This window comes from Carassius carassius, chromosome 15 (assembly GCF_963082965.1).
Source record: "Carassius carassius chromosome 15, fCarCar2.1, whole genome shotgun sequence".
Taxonomy (NCBI): Eukaryota; Metazoa; Chordata; class Actinopteri; order Cypriniformes; family Cyprinidae; genus Carassius; species Carassius carassius.
In genome coordinates, this window is record NC_081769.1 from 2,130,083 (window position 1) to 2,147,044 (window position 16,962).

General features: G+C 37.0%; 1 protein-coding gene across 1 annotated transcript; it reads right to left on the reverse strand.

Moving 5' to 3' along the window:
* Nucleotides 1-1,879: 1,879 nt before the first annotated feature.
* On the reverse strand, nucleotides 1,880-14,697 carry LOC132157989 (cytohesin-2-like). The gene is made up of 12 exons (XM_059567230.1): nucleotides 14,517-14,697; nucleotides 12,097-12,247; nucleotides 11,740-11,806; nucleotides 10,559-10,677; nucleotides 9,573-9,653; nucleotides 9,335-9,447; nucleotides 8,949-9,097; nucleotides 5,471-5,582; nucleotides 3,990-4,066; nucleotides 3,636-3,707; nucleotides 3,347-3,501; nucleotides 1,880-2,488 (listed from the first exon to the last, which is right to left on the reverse strand). The coding sequence occupies exons 1-12, from the start codon at nucleotides 14,581-14,583 to the stop codon at nucleotides 2,401-2,403; spliced, it is 1,251 nt and encodes a 416-aa protein (XP_059423213.1). The 5' UTR covers nucleotides 14,584-14,697; the 3' UTR covers nucleotides 1,880-2,400.
* Nucleotides 14,698-16,962: the final 2,265 nt, after the last annotated feature.

A 16,962-nucleotide genomic window follows, 5' to 3' on the forward strand; every position in this document is an offset into this window, starting at 1 on the left:
CCGTTTCATAATTAGTATATTTAAATAGAGCAGTTATTATATTAGACTCCAGGCGAGTCTATTAGTGTTCTGTATGTTCAGTCATTTTAAAGACCTTTATGGATTATTTCATTTCTGATTCTGTGGCCACAAGTAATCTGTAGCCTATTTTAACAGCGATGCCAATTCTTTGACCAGCAGGTTCATGTGAGTGTAGAAATACAGAGCGCTAATAGTCACCCGGACCGCTGGCGTCAGATTCACCCTTTATAGAAAGATGCTTCAGTTCAGTACAACATGCAACCCCCATCCTTAATTCTCACACAGAAAGAAAGAATAAAAAATAAATAAAATAAAAAATGCCATCAATGTGTGTTGTAAACAATCATAACAACATGTATTTATAAACAGAAAAGACAAAATATAAAGTACAGTGGAAAAAGCTGCCATGGACTCCTTCAAACCCAACAGACAGCACTGAGTAAGAGGAGTGACTAGTGTTCACACAAGCAGCAGGTCATCGCTTCGGCGGGCACACATCAGGATCGGGATCTTTTCATGACACGTCGTTCTCTGCCATAGCAAACACATTCGGGAAGATAGGATTTCCAATTGGAATAGCTCACCATAAAATGAACATTCGCTGAAAATGCACTCACTCTCAGGCTTGATGGCAACATGTAATGTAGCATTGCATCAGTGTCTCATCAATGGATGCACTGCAGTGAATGTGTGCAGTCAGAATGAGAGTCCAAACAGATGATAAAAACATCCACAGCACTCCAGTCCATCAGTTAACATCTGAAGAAAGACAAAAGCTGAAACAAATCCAGCATTAAGACATTTATAACTAATTTAACGAGTCCATAATCCATAATAACACTTCCTCCAGTGAAAACATACTTGAAAAATCAGCCTGTTATAGAGTGGTTTCATCAGGTAAATCCGTGCAGATTTCTCTCCTGATTCAGACCAGATGACTGATTCACTGGAGGAAGTGTTGTTATGCATTATGGACTCATATATTCAACAGTTTGAAGTTAAACAAATATATCTTTAAAACATTTCTGAATTACTGTGATGTTTTTATCAGCTGTTTGGACTCTCATTCTGACGGCACCCATTCACTGCAGAGCATCCATTGATGAGACACTGATGCAATGCTACATTTCTACAAACCTGATGAAGAAACATCTCGAATGGACTGTGGGTGAGTACATTTTCAGCAAATACCATAATCAGTCCTTCAATAACATCTTTTTCCATTTTTTTGTTTTGCTTGTGGTAGGAAAGAGTAAGAGAGCTCTTAGCTCACCGAGTCTGTCAAGATCATGAGTCAAATTTCGTTCCAAATTTCATGGAAATTAAAAATTCGATGTCACCCATCAAATGCCTGTATGCATCCAGGAGGAAATGTGCTGCTTGGTTATGGAAATAATGCCAAATAATAATATTAAATAAATACAAATCAGCATTTTTATGACACAAAATCTGTTCTCTTAGTGTGCGGTATAATCTGGACATGTTTTCGTGAGTTCAGTTGAAATACTAGTGTAAGAACATTCAGAAACAGGGCTGTGGGACTTTTAAGGCTCTTTTCTCAAAGTGAAGGAGCTTATTCGAGGATTCACATGTAATGACGTGCGTTCCTACAGATGTTCTGATAGGTCAGTGGAGGAAAACACAACTGTGCACAGGAAATGACATCACCGGTGGGTTTACCACGCGGCCGATACCAACATTAGTGTAAAACGCATATTCTGTTTCACAGATATGCTGAAGTGATATATAACAGGTGAACTCCGTAGCGTTCGATATGTGGTGTAAACAACTTCATTTACATCTTCATTTATAATGTAAAAAAACAAAAAAATAAGTCAGAGATAAATAGTGTCAGTTCAGACTCAGTAAATCACCAGCGACTGAACTAACAAAAGCCTTCAGCGTGAAGCAAACGTCCCGCTCGTCTCTGCTAAAGGCTTGGTTAGATCCGTCCCTGATGATGATGAAGATGAATACACCGATCAGGCTGTTTGGACGTCTACACTGTTTGTGTAAGAACTTCACAGTGCAACGCTGTAAATAGCAGGAACTGGAGCTGTGAGATGAGGATGGAGAATAAAGCAGATTCAACGTCAGCATAACACAGTGAGAATCTGTACAGACTAGTGTGATAGTGAATAACACTGTGTAGTGTGCAAGTGTAGGAGAAGTGTGGAGATAAGAGCTGCAGTCCAGACCACCGCAATCCAGACCCAAGATGGTGACGTTCTGATTCCCCAACGACATCCAACTCTCCATGAACCAGAATAACAGACTGATCTGACGAGAGGACGAGAGCCACCTTAATGAAGGATCACTGGTTTCCCAGAGGATGGAGGGAGCGTATGGATGGATGGATTGAGGAGGAGCGGAGGACTTTCAGGGCTGCTCTTCTTTCTTCTTTAGAGAAATGCGTTTCTTTCTGGCTGCAAGCATCTCGTAGAAGGGGTCCACGCTCACAGCGGATCTGAAACAACACACGATCATCTCATGTCTATTGTCTCATAATTCATATGCACACTTCTAATTCCTCTAAATGATCTGCACGATCAAAACTCTGCTGTTAAACCTGTCGCACACAATCTGACGCAATGTCTTACTAACAGTTTTTTTATTAATCAACTAAAACTTATTTTAGAGTAATTGGTGCATTTGCTTCAGCTGGTGCTCCTTGTGTTGAATCTTGAGTGATTGTGATCAACTAAAGGTCAGAATAAGGTCAGTAATATCTCCAGATGAACTCTTACTGGACTGAAGCAGCTCAGCTTTACTTGATTCTCCATCAATCATGCTTTAGAGTCTCAAATCTGATCCTCAGGATCTTCTTAGGAGCGTTTACTTGTTCGTCTCTCAATCATCATCGTCTTGCATTGCATTATATGTTTTCTGATCATTTAAACATCATCTTACGAGAACATAGATATAGATAGATATAGAGTGACAACTGAAATTGAAATCATTTTATGTAAGTATCTGCTATGCCCTGCTATTATCTTATTTTTGTCCAATAAAATATCAGCATCTGCACCAGATTTCAAACCTTTAATATTCTGCTGGTGAGGGACATATTGGAAGACTTGTGAGGTCAAAATCTACAACTACTCATTTTTCTAGCCTAAGAAGTACACTAGCATATATAATGTGGTTCCTATCAGGAAATGCAAATGTACTTCAGTTATGCAAACATTTGTCAGAGGCTGATAAAAGTTTGGACTGAAATCAGGTTAAATAAGTGTATCCATTTGCGCCCCTTGTTTTTAACAGTCCTCAACTCTGTTTCCTCTGAGCTCGTCCTGAGCCCCTCCAGCGTTGACGGTTCACTCACTTGATGCTGTGGATCCACTCGTCCTTCTCCTCCGGGGTGGGAGCTGAGATCCGGTACACCATGTGGTTTCCCTCCACCACTCGACCGTCGGCCTCCGTCTTACACGCCTTTATCAGCTGCCCGCGGTTATTAGGGATGTACAGCTCAAAACAGTTCTGCACAGAAACACCATCCTATCAACAGTCTGTCTGTGATGCACAGCCCAGCCCTAATGGTCAATAAAGAAACCTGCAGTTGATCTATGAATTAGCTGTATTTGACTGGGTAATGAGAATGTCAACAGACTTACTGGCTTTCTGGGATCTTCGACCTCTCGAATGCTCAGGTTCTCTAATGGTATGATGCCTCTGGGCTCCTTATCCTACACACACACACACACACACACACACACACACACACACATACACAGTCAGTACAAGTTTATTTATACGGCACATTCCACACACAATGTTAATTTAAAGGCCTTTACATAAAAGGAAGTAAAATAATCATAAAAAAACAAGGAATTTAAAAACGTTTTAAATGATTTTAAATTGAATTTAAAGCCGTTAAAAACAGAGAATGATGTTTTTAACATCAAAGAGAACGGACGCAGCACAGTGCTCAATCAGCTAAGCAGAGGAGTTTTGAGTTCTTGACTTACTGTTGTGTACTCAAAGTAATAGAGGCAGTTATCAGTCAGAATGAACCACCGTCTCTTCCATGTCTTCACACGACCTCCTGAGAAAGATGATTACACAGATTAGAGGTGTAAAACACACAAGAAATGAATCATCTCCTCTGTGTCAGCCTGCTGAACTACACAGATACAGGAAGACACGTCTACACATGCTACATTATTAGTGGAGTCTCCTGACTTAAAGAACCAAACTAAATTTATTATAAACCAGATGATTAGGCCTGATGGGTGATGTTTGTCATGTTGGATTGACTGAATTAATTGCAATTCCAATTTTTTGAAAGATTTTTTGCAGATTTTTGTGACTATAAAAAAGATAGAAATAACAACTAACTGAAAATTAGTTGCTGTATGTAACAAAACAGATGTTATTTCCCACTACGTTTCTTACATTTTATTTTTTCACTAACTTTGTGTAAAACTGTTATCTTCCACATCAAATTCAGTATCAACAAACTCTTTCATCTTTCCACCGCAGGAAACACAGAAGCTGCATCTGAAGTGGCATTAGATGTTTGATGAGCTGAGGTGCCATCAATGCATTTACAATGCAACATTTCTAATGCATAAGGAATTTGATAAGATTAAGGTTTTAAATAGTTTTTAAACATACAAATAAGAAATGTTGGGAAAAATGCAAAGATAGTTTTAAATATGAAACCAAACCAGTAGGTGGTTTTAAGGAGTCATTTAGTCCTTCATCCAACAGATTCATTCAAACGCTGATTCATTCAGAAACGAGGCAACTGACTTCATGAAAGGGCTCTTGATTCATTGACTCACTCGATTTGTTCAGATATGTGGATTCATTCAGTAACGAAACACCGCTGTGTTGCTCAGAGACTAAAACAGTTCTGCTGTGGCTTTGATTGGAATTACATTCATCAGCGAAATTGAGTAAAAACACTCAATATTGTGTGTAAAATTTGAGTCACTTAATTTTAACCTCTTGTGTACTGAACTACTAATGTTGTGTATCTAAACCATAGATTACAATTATTATATATATATATTTTTTTAGATGTATGTGATGTCATAGTCAGAGAGAAACGGCTGTACGTACCTCCTGAAGGGTGGACAGCACCAGCATCAGCAGAGAAATCACAGGTCAAGCACAGCAGGAGCCAGAAGAGATGGGGAAAAGAGAACGGGGGACGGATCACGGGAAACAGAAACACACAGAGACACAGGGAGAGGGAAGAAGATTCAAAAGCTTTTAGTGCTTAAGAGATCACAGAGCTCGCCATGCAGAAAGAAAGCAAATCTCTGAAAGTGCGAAACACATTAGAAGTGATGTTTTGCAAGTTTTTTTTTTTTTTTTTTGGAAAACAGAGCAAAGCACAGCACTGAAATAACAGAAAAAATCATGCGACGGCAACGATAGAGACCCCTCCAACAACTTCTGTTAAACGGAAACGCTCCTGGCATTCATCAGTAGGACTCACCCAGTTTGAGGAGCCAGCCTTCTCTGTCCGGGTTGAAGAAAGTGTGCGTCAGGTCATTCCCATCATCCTCTGGGATCTTGAAGGGCTCGTTCTTGATGCTGTCATACAGATTCTGAAGAAAACAACAAGAGTGATTATTTAAAAACATTAAATGTGATGCATTATTTTTTTTAAAGCAAACAAAAAAAAACACTGACTGTGATTTGGGGGAACACAGAGACCCGAGTAAGGCCATTTTAACTGTATTTATGCCCAAATTCAATTTTATTATTATATATTTATTTATTTATTTTTAAGTTTTCTTATATTTTAGTAATTTTAGTGTTCAAAAAGCACAGATTGAAATCATGAAACTTATACGCATTATATTATACGTTATATGCAGAGGTGGAAAGAGTACAAAAATATTCTACTCAAGTAAAAGTACCATTACATTAATGAAATTTTACTTAAGTATAAGTAAAAGTACCAGTCTAAAAAATCCACTCAAGTAAAAGTAAAAAGTAGCTCATTTAAAATTTACTCAGAGTAAAAATTACTTAGTTACATTTTAACCAGTGGGAGGGAGTCAAAAATGGGACAGACCAAGGGTGTCAAACTCAGTTCCTGGAGGGCCACAGTCCTGCACAGTTTAGATTTAACCCTAATTAAACACACTTGATCCAGCTAATCTAATCATTTAGGTTTATTTGAAAACTACATGATATGTGTGCTGGAGCAGGGTTAGGGCTATGGCCCTCCAGGAACTGAGTTTGACACCCCTGGGATAGGTCTATTAATCTCAAACTAGTTGTTTTTAATTAAAGGAATCAGTTATTTAGAATAATAAAACATTTGGGCTGTTATCTGGCAAATCAGTATCAACAAACTCATCTTTTCAATACAGAGGAAATGCAAAAGCTTCATCGGACGTGACATTTAGATGTATTACACTGTTTAGTGCAGGACAAGAATGCATTTAACCTGCAGTTACAAATGCATGAATAATGTTTTGATATGCCAGACATAAAATGTTGAATACTCATTTGAAATTATAAAAACTTAATTATAAAAAAAAAAAAAATCAAAAGATACTTTAAATGTGAAATTAAAATGGCCAGTATGTGTCAGCAAGTCACTGTTAATAAGTGAGTCATTGCGATTGAACCAAATAATTTAAACAGTTGATTCATTCAGAAACGAAACACTGTCATGTTGCTCAGAGATGCAAAATTTTGCTTTGGTGGCTGTGTTTGGAATAAATTTTTGTTGTAGAAATAGAGCAAAAACAATGGCAATATGGTGTCTAAAACGCAAGTCTCTTAGTTTACTGTCCTGTTGTAAAAAAAAAAAAAAAAAAAAAAATATATATATATATATATATATATATATATATATATCAGTGGCGGCTGCTGGTCTTTCAAAGAGGGGAAGCTCATTTTCGGCCTACATTATAACCCTCTGATGGTCTTCATTTGTAGTGACACTCGGGGTCTTTTTGACCCCAGACAATAACATTTCATTTTGTAATAGTAAAATATTTAAATTTTTTACAAATATAATTTTACTCTGTTCATTTATGTTTTTACTAAACTTTGTACAGTTTTTGGAGGATTTAAATCTTTTACATTTCTATAAATAAATAAATATTTATTTAAATAGGCTTTTTTTACAAAAAAAGAAAAAAGCATTTCAGGTAAAATTCACTTCATAAAAGACCCAGATTTCTAACTTTCATACATGGGGATACCATGGATAATTTTATAAGGTTTAATGTAAGATTTTTGCCCATTTTTGGGGAAATTCAGTTCAAAAATTGTAATAAATCACTTTAACCACTAGATGGCTATAGTGTGTGTGTGTGTGTATGTGTGTGTGTGTGTGCGCGCACATTTTCAATCTGTCTTAGTTACCAATTTAATTTTGTGGTGGTTCTGCATTTTACAAATATCAAGAAATATTGCCGCAGTTTGTCTTTCGAATACACTTGAGAAATCCGCGATCATGGGACTGAGCGTGAAACAGCTTCACCGACTTCTTATGGTGCAGACCGCTGTCAGTCAAAAGGAGATCGACAGATCCTCCAATCATCACGCGGAAGCCCAGTCTTCATTCACCTCCAGAGACGCTGAGCGTCCGTGGGCGGGACATAATCGCAGCATTTATCCAATGACCGTCTAGCTTCGGAGCACTGAAAAAAACTGTTCAAAGCAGCCCCATCGAAGTCAATGGACGCTCGGCTTCAACAGGGAAATGCACTGTGACGCTACGGGAATGTATGAGAAGAAAATCGAGTCAGCCGACATGTAGCTGATTAACACAATACATAATACACAATAGTACATATTTGACCGTTGGGTTTTTTTTACATTAGAGGGGAAGCTGAGCTTCCCTTGCAGTCTTAAAGAAATCCCCACTGATCTATATATATATATATATATATATATATATATATGTGTGTGTGTGATTATGATTTTTAGAGGAAAAGACAGTATTCTTTGTGTGATTTTGATTCTAAATGATTTTGATTGATTTCATTCTAAATGCATTTCAACAGACTGAATCACACAGTGAAAGAACACTCTAAATGCGCGCGTACATCATTAAAACAACAATTATGATATTATCGCAGACAATATATATCGCACACTCCGCACCAGTCTTTTTGGCTAATTTGTGCAAAACCTCTTGCTAAAATGTCAAAGCATCATTTTAACCACCAATGCAATGACGCAATTATTTAGCTCACCTCTATATGCTTACGTGGGGTTGATGTCTTGTCGAGATTTTATAAACTGCTAGTTTGGTCTCCCTAGGCAAGCACAGCATACACAGCATAATAGAGCATACATATGGCCAGGGGTTCACTTCATTTCCTTGAGTTCAACTTCAGAATATGACGGGGTTTCGTTTTCAGCGGTGTCTGCACCACTAACGCCTGTTTTGTCCGTCTGCATCTTTCTTGTGATTTTAGCGCCAGTTTGCCATACCTTCCAGGGAGCGATTTTTTTTTTTTACTCAGTAATTAATGTGTTTTAAAATGTAGCGAAGTACAATACTTCAAACAAAATATACTTAAGTAAAAGTAAAATTACAGATTAAAAAAAATACTTAAAAAAGTAGAAGTACACAAAAAAGCTACTCAATTACAGTAACGCGAGTAAATGTAATTCGTTACTTTCCACCTCTGGTTATATGTTACAGTTCAAATTAAAACATGAAAGAAAAATGGTGGGGTACTTCTCAGTTAACAATAAAATTATTATCATTACTTTGAGAGTGTCATAGCAGTCTTTTTGCACTCTAATATTCACAGACACTAGTCCATATCATGATTTGGTTAAATATTTAGACTTACCTTTGATGGATTCATGCAAAATATGCCAGTGACATTCTACAGAAAATTCTATTTTTATGACTGGACTCTAAGTTTTCCTCATCACTGAACTCAGCGGACACTACAGAAGTAACTGAGTTTCTCATGCGTGTGCGCACTCACTCGGAGCAGCTCCTCGGGTAGATCTCCTCCGTCGTTGATGCCTCTGTTCATGCTGATGAAGCGCTCCACCGAGGGCTTGTCCCGCACGTTGGGGTTGTGCAGACTGGTGTTTAACATGATGATGGAAAACGACAGCACGTAACAGGTGTCTGCGAGGAGAACACAGAGTTTAAGGACTGAGAGACATGGTGCGTCTACTCTAGGCTGACTCTCTAACATTAAAATACTCCTGAACTCTAGCAGCAACAGGTTTGTGGTCGACAAGCTCTGAATTGTTTTCTGAATTCCACAAGTTGTTAAATCCAGACACACCTTTTTAATTATGACTATACTGTGCAGCGTGCATTTCTGATTAACCCGATGGGAACTATGTATGCATGTATGACCTGTGCTCTGGAAGACTCCAGGATTGCAGTGACAGTATCTCTGTGCGAAAGCCTCCATCATCCTGTCGATCTTCTGAGCCTCGCCGGGCAAGCGGAAGCTCCACAGGAACTGTCTGTAGTAAACATAAACGTGCGGACACATCAGGGACACAAGCACTGCACAACAACTGCATGAATACTATTCAACAACCAGGTTTATTTTTGTATGAAGAAACATCCAGAAAATCTGCTGACTTACCGAAGTGCTTGTACCAAGTTCAGATCCGTGAATTCGTGAAGATCAACAAAAGCTTGCAATACTTTAATATTGAAGTCATCTCTGAAAGAGAGGGAGACTCATGTATTAACATCTATGTTTTAATATGTTCGGTTCTCAATGATTGTCTAGCCTTCACTTAACTACACGACCGGCGAGATTGAGTCAAATCAGATTCATTTGTATAGCGCTTTTCACATTATTTCAAAGTAGCTTTACATAAAATCATGATGTTAATGTTTATAATATCTAATATATCTTCATGCATTATAATTGCATTTAGCAGATTAGAGCTGGTCGATAATATAGTTTACATTTTGCAAGCAAGTGACAACAAGGCTAGTTGTAAATTATAAAAAAATAAATACTGTAATTAGCATGCTGTTAGACCGTTTGCAGGGTAAATCCTTCACAGAAGACGGTCTTTAAATTAATCTCAAATGCACTCCACTTGCTGCTACTTTTTTTTTGAGCATCAGAAATATAGTTTTTATACAGCTTTTTTCACCAATTCGAAACTTCTTATTTTTTTTACAATGTAATAAAAAAAATATTTACCGTATTTTTCGGACTATAAGTCGCATCAGTCCAAAAATACGTCATGACGAGAAAAAAAAAAAACATATATAAGTCGCACTGGACTATAAGTTGCATTTATTTAGAACCAAGAACCAAGAGTTCACATTACCGTCTCCAGCCGCGAGAGGGCACTCTATGTCTTCAGTGTAGACTACAGGAGCACTGAGCATCATAGAGCGCCCTCTCATGGCTGGAGACGGTAGTGTTTTCTCTTGGTTCATGTCTCTTGGTTCATGTCAAATTAATTTTGATAAATAAGTCACACCTGACTATAAGTCGCAGGACCAGCCAAACTATGAAAAAAAGTGCGACTACGGAAAATACGGTATATATATAAAATCTTGATAATTGTAGCATGTAAGTGTAACACAGAAAATAATTAACAATACCTTTCACCCAGATAGTCTCCTATTGCAGTTTTATTGAGTCCTTCTCCTTTGTACAGAAACTGGGCAATGTCCTCTGAAGTGTGTCTAAGAAGCTCATTCTCCACTAGGAATACAATGCCCTGTGAAACAGAGGACAAAATGTAGAAAAATTAAGGGAAAAAATTATAAAATAAAAATACGATTTAACTTTAAAAAAAGAAATAGTTAAAGCCTAGTCTTTGTGGTAATACAGTACTTGTGCAGCACATCCAAACATTTGCCTGTCATTTATCGACCTCAAATATGGATTATTAAGTAAAAATTTGTAAGTAGCAGCAACTTTACATGGCCGCTCAATCTGATGTTAACTAGAGAAATGTGCGCTATACAGGCGCATCACTACTGAGGAGATGACGAGTCAGTCACCGAAAGCACTAGTTTATCAATACATTATTAAAATGTTAATGCTGCCTTCTGATAGTTTTCCCCTTACACATTCAAAATCATTAGCTTCTGCGGTGTGGCAAGCTTTATGTGTGTACTTGAGCGCTTATTAGGCTACGTAGGCAATGAAAGGCTTATTATAATGATTTAAATGGTTTATTAATAAATGTGCGATTAGTCGACTAATTCTTCAAATGAACGGCTTTTAAGTCGACTAGAAATATCCTTAGTCAAGAGCAGCCCTATAAAATATCCTATGCTCCTGCAACATGACAAAATATTTTAGTTACATATTTTCGTCAGGGAAACCTATATGCATTTTTGATTAAATATATATGGATCTCAAAATCATAAAGTCACTGCTGGAAAGGGTTCAAATATGCAGAAAATGTTGGAAAACCAAAGAATGTGCAGGAGCTGGAGGATTTTTCTGAAGAACAGCAGGAAGTTTAACTGCTCAGGACCAATGAGGGACTCATGAACAGCTATCACAACACAGAAAAACAGTTGTGGATCATCCAGGAAACAACACAGATTACTATGATTCATTGAACTGGGTAATTTTTTATGAATTCAGTTATTATGTTATCTTGTGGAGTATATATAACCATCTGTTATATGAAATGATCAACGTTTGCATATTCTGCAAGGGGTATGTAACATTATGAGCACTGTATAACTGTATATTAAAATGCAACCCTGTGATATTATTGCTGGTAAACAATGGCTCAATTTTTTTTTTAAACAGGACGGCTTACCTTTTTCGGGTCCATGTTGAATTTCTTCCTGCCCATGGCCACATGCCGACTCTTCTGTAATGTTTTACTACAAAAATAAAAAACAGAGAGGAGATCAATACCATTTTCACTATTGAGGGGTGAAGTACAAGGACTGTCTTTGAGTGTTCAACAAACCTACAGCATGTAGAGTTCAAGTTCATGTCAACGACTGCACTGTATACACAGCAACTGAGAGATAACATCTGTGTGCTTTTATTTGAGTGTTATCTCTCAGAGAAGGCAAATTGAAGAACTAAATAAAGCAAACACTGGAGCAACAACAACCAGCAGCCGAAACCGGTTCCCATCCATGAAACCGGCTCATGTGAGACTGACCTGCCGTCCGTGCTGCTCTCCAGCCCCTCCACCTCTATGATGGCTTCCCTCAGCTCCTCCTTCAGCCGCTGGATCTCCAGAAGCAGCGCTCCCTTCCTGCGCCGGATCTCCTCAAGCTCGGAGCGCTCCTCCGGGCTCAGGTCCGCTGGGACTGTGGAGGGACAGAAAGGGCGATGAAATGAGGACACAGTCTGCACAGGCTTTTCATTCCGTTCCTATTCACTATACATCCAGGCCTCTTTCACACAAATCCACACAGTTTTCCTGCTGCGCTTGACATTCCTTAATTGCTGGCCTGTGTCTAATATCATTCACTTTATGATGTGGGATGGAAATGCAAACATGATTCGGCCAGCACACATGGGCAGGGACTGTTTACATACTGGAGACGTTTATATTCAGGATATCTGTGGACTAACGGACGTCTGTTACGACACCAGCTGGTGTTTGGAGGGTTTAAAGAGAGCAAGCCGGGACAGAACAGAGCCAAACCCACAGCGGCTCAGAAAGCAGCGCCTGCAGGCAGAGACACATGCTCTGACGCTCCCCGCAAAACAACATTTTCACAACCTTCATCTCAAATCCTCAAGCTAATCGCTTAAAATAAAAAATGACACCATCGGCTTCTGCTTTCTGAACTGAGTCGGTGATATAAAGCACAATGGGGTGTGACGTCTGAGATCGCTAATGAAAATGCTTCTGCTTTGCATTTTTCAACTTATTATACAATTAATTTCCATTGCACTTTAAATTAGCAGAATGACAATTGTGTTACATTTGGATGACAGAACCAAAAGTACCAACTCACATCAATCCCTTTTCTCCAAACTCCACCTCAAGTATTTTAACTAAAAAAGGTACAGTAGTAATAATAGTATATGTTTTATTTAATGCCATGTCAGTATCTTAGGCTAATTTCATGGCAAAAAAATAAATAAAACATTCCAAGTATAACAAATACAATAAAAACCAGCAAAGAAACAAGATATACTACACAAGATTTATTACATTAACATATGATAACTTTTTCTAGCAAACTTATACTAAACTCTATATGTGAGTTCACTTCATAAAACCGTTTTCTACATACACACATTAAAATCTGGACAGTCCAATAAAATGTGTTTGACACAAAGGGGAATCTTGCAGATCATCGTCACCTTTCAGCAAAAATGTGCTAAATCCCACTAGATCAAATCTCATTTTAAAAGAGATTAAAAATCTGTTTTACATTTCTGGATGTGTTTTATTATTTGTATAAAAAAAAGTAAAAAAAAAAAGCCTTTTGTTCTCTAAAACAGCAGTTACAAAAATGTTTAAAGGCATTGATTTAAAGGAAAAAAATGTGCCAATTTTATTAACGTAAGTTTCATGACATTTGAACCTATTTTTATTTCATCTCCAAATCGTAATTTTTCACTAATACTGAAAAAATTATTTCTCTTTCTTTTCTTTTAGTTTAAAATAATAGTAAAAATAACCATCCAAAAATACCATGAATCCCTTGTTTCAAAGTCCCCTGATCCTGCTTCAGGTGTTTTCATTTCAAAAGATTCAAAATAGGAAACATTTTATTCTAAAACAGCAGTTTCGAAACTTTTTAAACAATTATGAAAATAGGTTAACAATTACAAAAAAAAACTGATTATAGATGTTTTGTCATTTCAACTGCAAATTCGAAATTTGTACATATATGCTTTAAAAATCTTTTTTTGATGGTCATTGTTAGAATATTTCATAATGTTCATAATGAGATGATCTTGAGCTTCAACAGAAGACAATCTCCGAGACAGATACTCACAGATCAATTACACTTATTTACTTCAATCCAAAGGATGGGTTCAGCACAATGTGCCTTTGTTATTTAAACCCCAGGTTTTGAATGTGGCCTCTGTGGACATTTTTATAAGCCTATCTTCAGGATCTTCCAGAAAGGTATGATGTGTGCAGGCAGATGATGACGACAGATGACGAGCACAATTGAGTTTAGATTTCACTTAAAATTAAGTTATGACAAGATCAGGCTGAATCTGTATATGGTTTCCCTAAAAATAAACAACTACTGAAACATCCAAGAATGACACCCAAAACATATGTGATGAACAGCTGAAAAATATTACACAAGGCCTATAAGAAACTATGAAACACACCATGTTGGCATTAATTTATTCAGCCTCTGTTAAACCCAGTAGACACAATACAGATGTAAACAACTGAAGGAGGCCAAACATGAATGAACCCAGAACAATGACTGCTGATGACAGGCTGAATTATGTCCTGCAGCTGCACAAACCATAGATGTGACAACAAACGGCTGACATTAGCGTTTAAACCTTTAAAATATCCAAAGCATCCTTCTACATGACGCCTTCCCAGAGCTCAAGAGAACAAGGAAAGTCGAAACACAACGCTTCACTTACTGTAGTCCACATCATCCATTTTGGGGGCTTTGCTTTTAGGCATATATGTGTCGGAATCGAGTGTCATTCAATAACCGAGAGATAAGGATATATAAAATATACCCCACAAACGAAAAGGAAATAAATAAATAACTAGGCGGAGGAGCGAAAGGACTCAGACAAAGGAGGAGTCGAGAGCGGAAGTTACGCCTCAGCCAGTGGAATTGACGAGCCGGAACGGCGGCCATTTTGGTAAGGGAACAGTATTCTGTTTCTTCTTCTTCTTCTTTTCGTTTTTTGGCAGATTGCAACCATGACTATAAAGGTGCATACCGCCACCTACTGTATAGGAGTATGTAACATGAGAAGATATTATCATGACTATATCAAAAAAAAAAAAAAAAAAAAAAAATATACTACCTAAATCCTATTATATATTCCAATATTTTTCAAATATTGTACAACTGCTTTCTGTGCATCCTTTACCCCATCTCCTGTTGTGCCTAACAAACCTTCAATATTCCACTTTCTTCCTACCTGACTTATCTTTTGATTTAGTCTCATCCTCTCATCCCTATATTTCTTACAATGCAATAATACGTGTTCAACATCTTCCTTGGACCTACATTCTATACATTCATCAGATTGGCTTTTACCCATTAAAAACAATGTTTTATTTAATCCTGTGTGATCAAACCTTAGCCTGGTTAAAACACTCTCCTCTCTTCTGTTACTTCTATTCACCCCCTGTGTATTAATAGATTTTTGCAATCTGTAATATTTCCTTCCACTTTTATCCACATCCCACCTGTCCTGCCATTTTTTCATAATTTCTTTTTTGATTATTGCCTTAGCCTCTCCTTTTCCAAGGGGTATATTTATTTTATCATTTGTCCTGGTTGATTTTTTGCGATTTTATCTGCTCCCTCATTCCCTTTTATTCCTATATGAGCAGGTACCCAACATAATCTCACATCTATCTGTAGTCTCTGTAATCTAAATAAACTTTGTTGGATTTCTAGCATTAGATCTTCTCTACTAGATTTCATATTTTGAATACTATATAAAGCTGCTACAGAATCAACACAACACACCACTCTGTCTGGTTTTACTTCCTCAACCCACTGTAGTCCTACAATAATCGCCATCATCTCTGCCGTATACACTGAAGCCTGATCAGGTAATCTTTTTCCAATACTTATGTTCATTGTTGGTATATATATTCCTATTCCTACATTGTCCTTCTCATCCTTAGATCCATCTGTATAAATTTCTAAGTAACTATAATATTTGTTCCTTATATATTGACTTGCCAGGTGTCCTTTCTCACTCTCTTCCCATTCATTTTTTAGTTCCAAAATGTTTAAGTCTATCTCAGTTTTGGTAAATAACCATATAGGTATATTACTAATAGGTATAGGTGAATTAAACCATATATTTTTCACTCTATATTCCTCTGATTTTGTCTTTGTTACCCATCCAAAGCCATTACCTTTAAAAGACCTATACTCCCAACATTCTTGAATAACACTTTTTGCATGATTTTCATGTCCACATCCACTTAAGCGACTCCAATATGTAAGCATGAGCTTATCTCTTCTCAGATCTGACGGCACTTCTCCTAACTCAACCTGTATTGCTTTAATTGGTGTTGATCTCATTACACCTGCACATATCCTCAATGCTTTGTTACTAATTCTATCTAGCTTCAGTAAATGTGTTTTAGCTGCTGCTCCATATACATAACATCCATAATCGATTGTTGACCTCATTAAAGCCCTGTAAATATATATTAGTGATTGTTTATTTGCTCCCCAGTCTTTCCCCACTACTGCTCTCATTAAATTGATGACTTTCTTGCATTTTGATTCCACCTTTTCAATGTGTATTTTCCATGTTCCCTTTTGGTCTAACCACATACCAAGATATTTAAAATGATCTACTGTTTCCATATTATGTCCATATAACTGTAGGTTCTGTTTTTCTATCCCTTTCTTCCTTGTAAATATCATATGGCAAGACTTACTTGGAGAAAGCTTAAAGCCCCAGCTATACGACCATTGTTCTACCTTTCCTATGGCTTCCTTGATTTTATTTCAGTATTCTGTTTAGTTCGGGGCAGTTTTTAAATGTAATAATGTAATTTATTATTTACTAGTACCTACTCAGTACGCAGTAGTAGTAGAAAATTAGTAGTTTTCACTTTAACATTTGTAACTTAGTGACGATGATGTTACAACCAAATAACAGTAGGATGAAAACATGGACATCTATTTAAAATTGAACATGAATTTATTTTGTAAATCAAAAAATACCAACACCCATCAACCCCTTCCCCAAGTCCTCTATTTATACTAGTAGGCCTGCTTATTTAGTTAGTACTTTTTAATTATTATATGTGTATAGGCCTATAATAAGAAAAAAATAATTAAATCAAATGTTGTCATTATATATATTATGTGTGCTG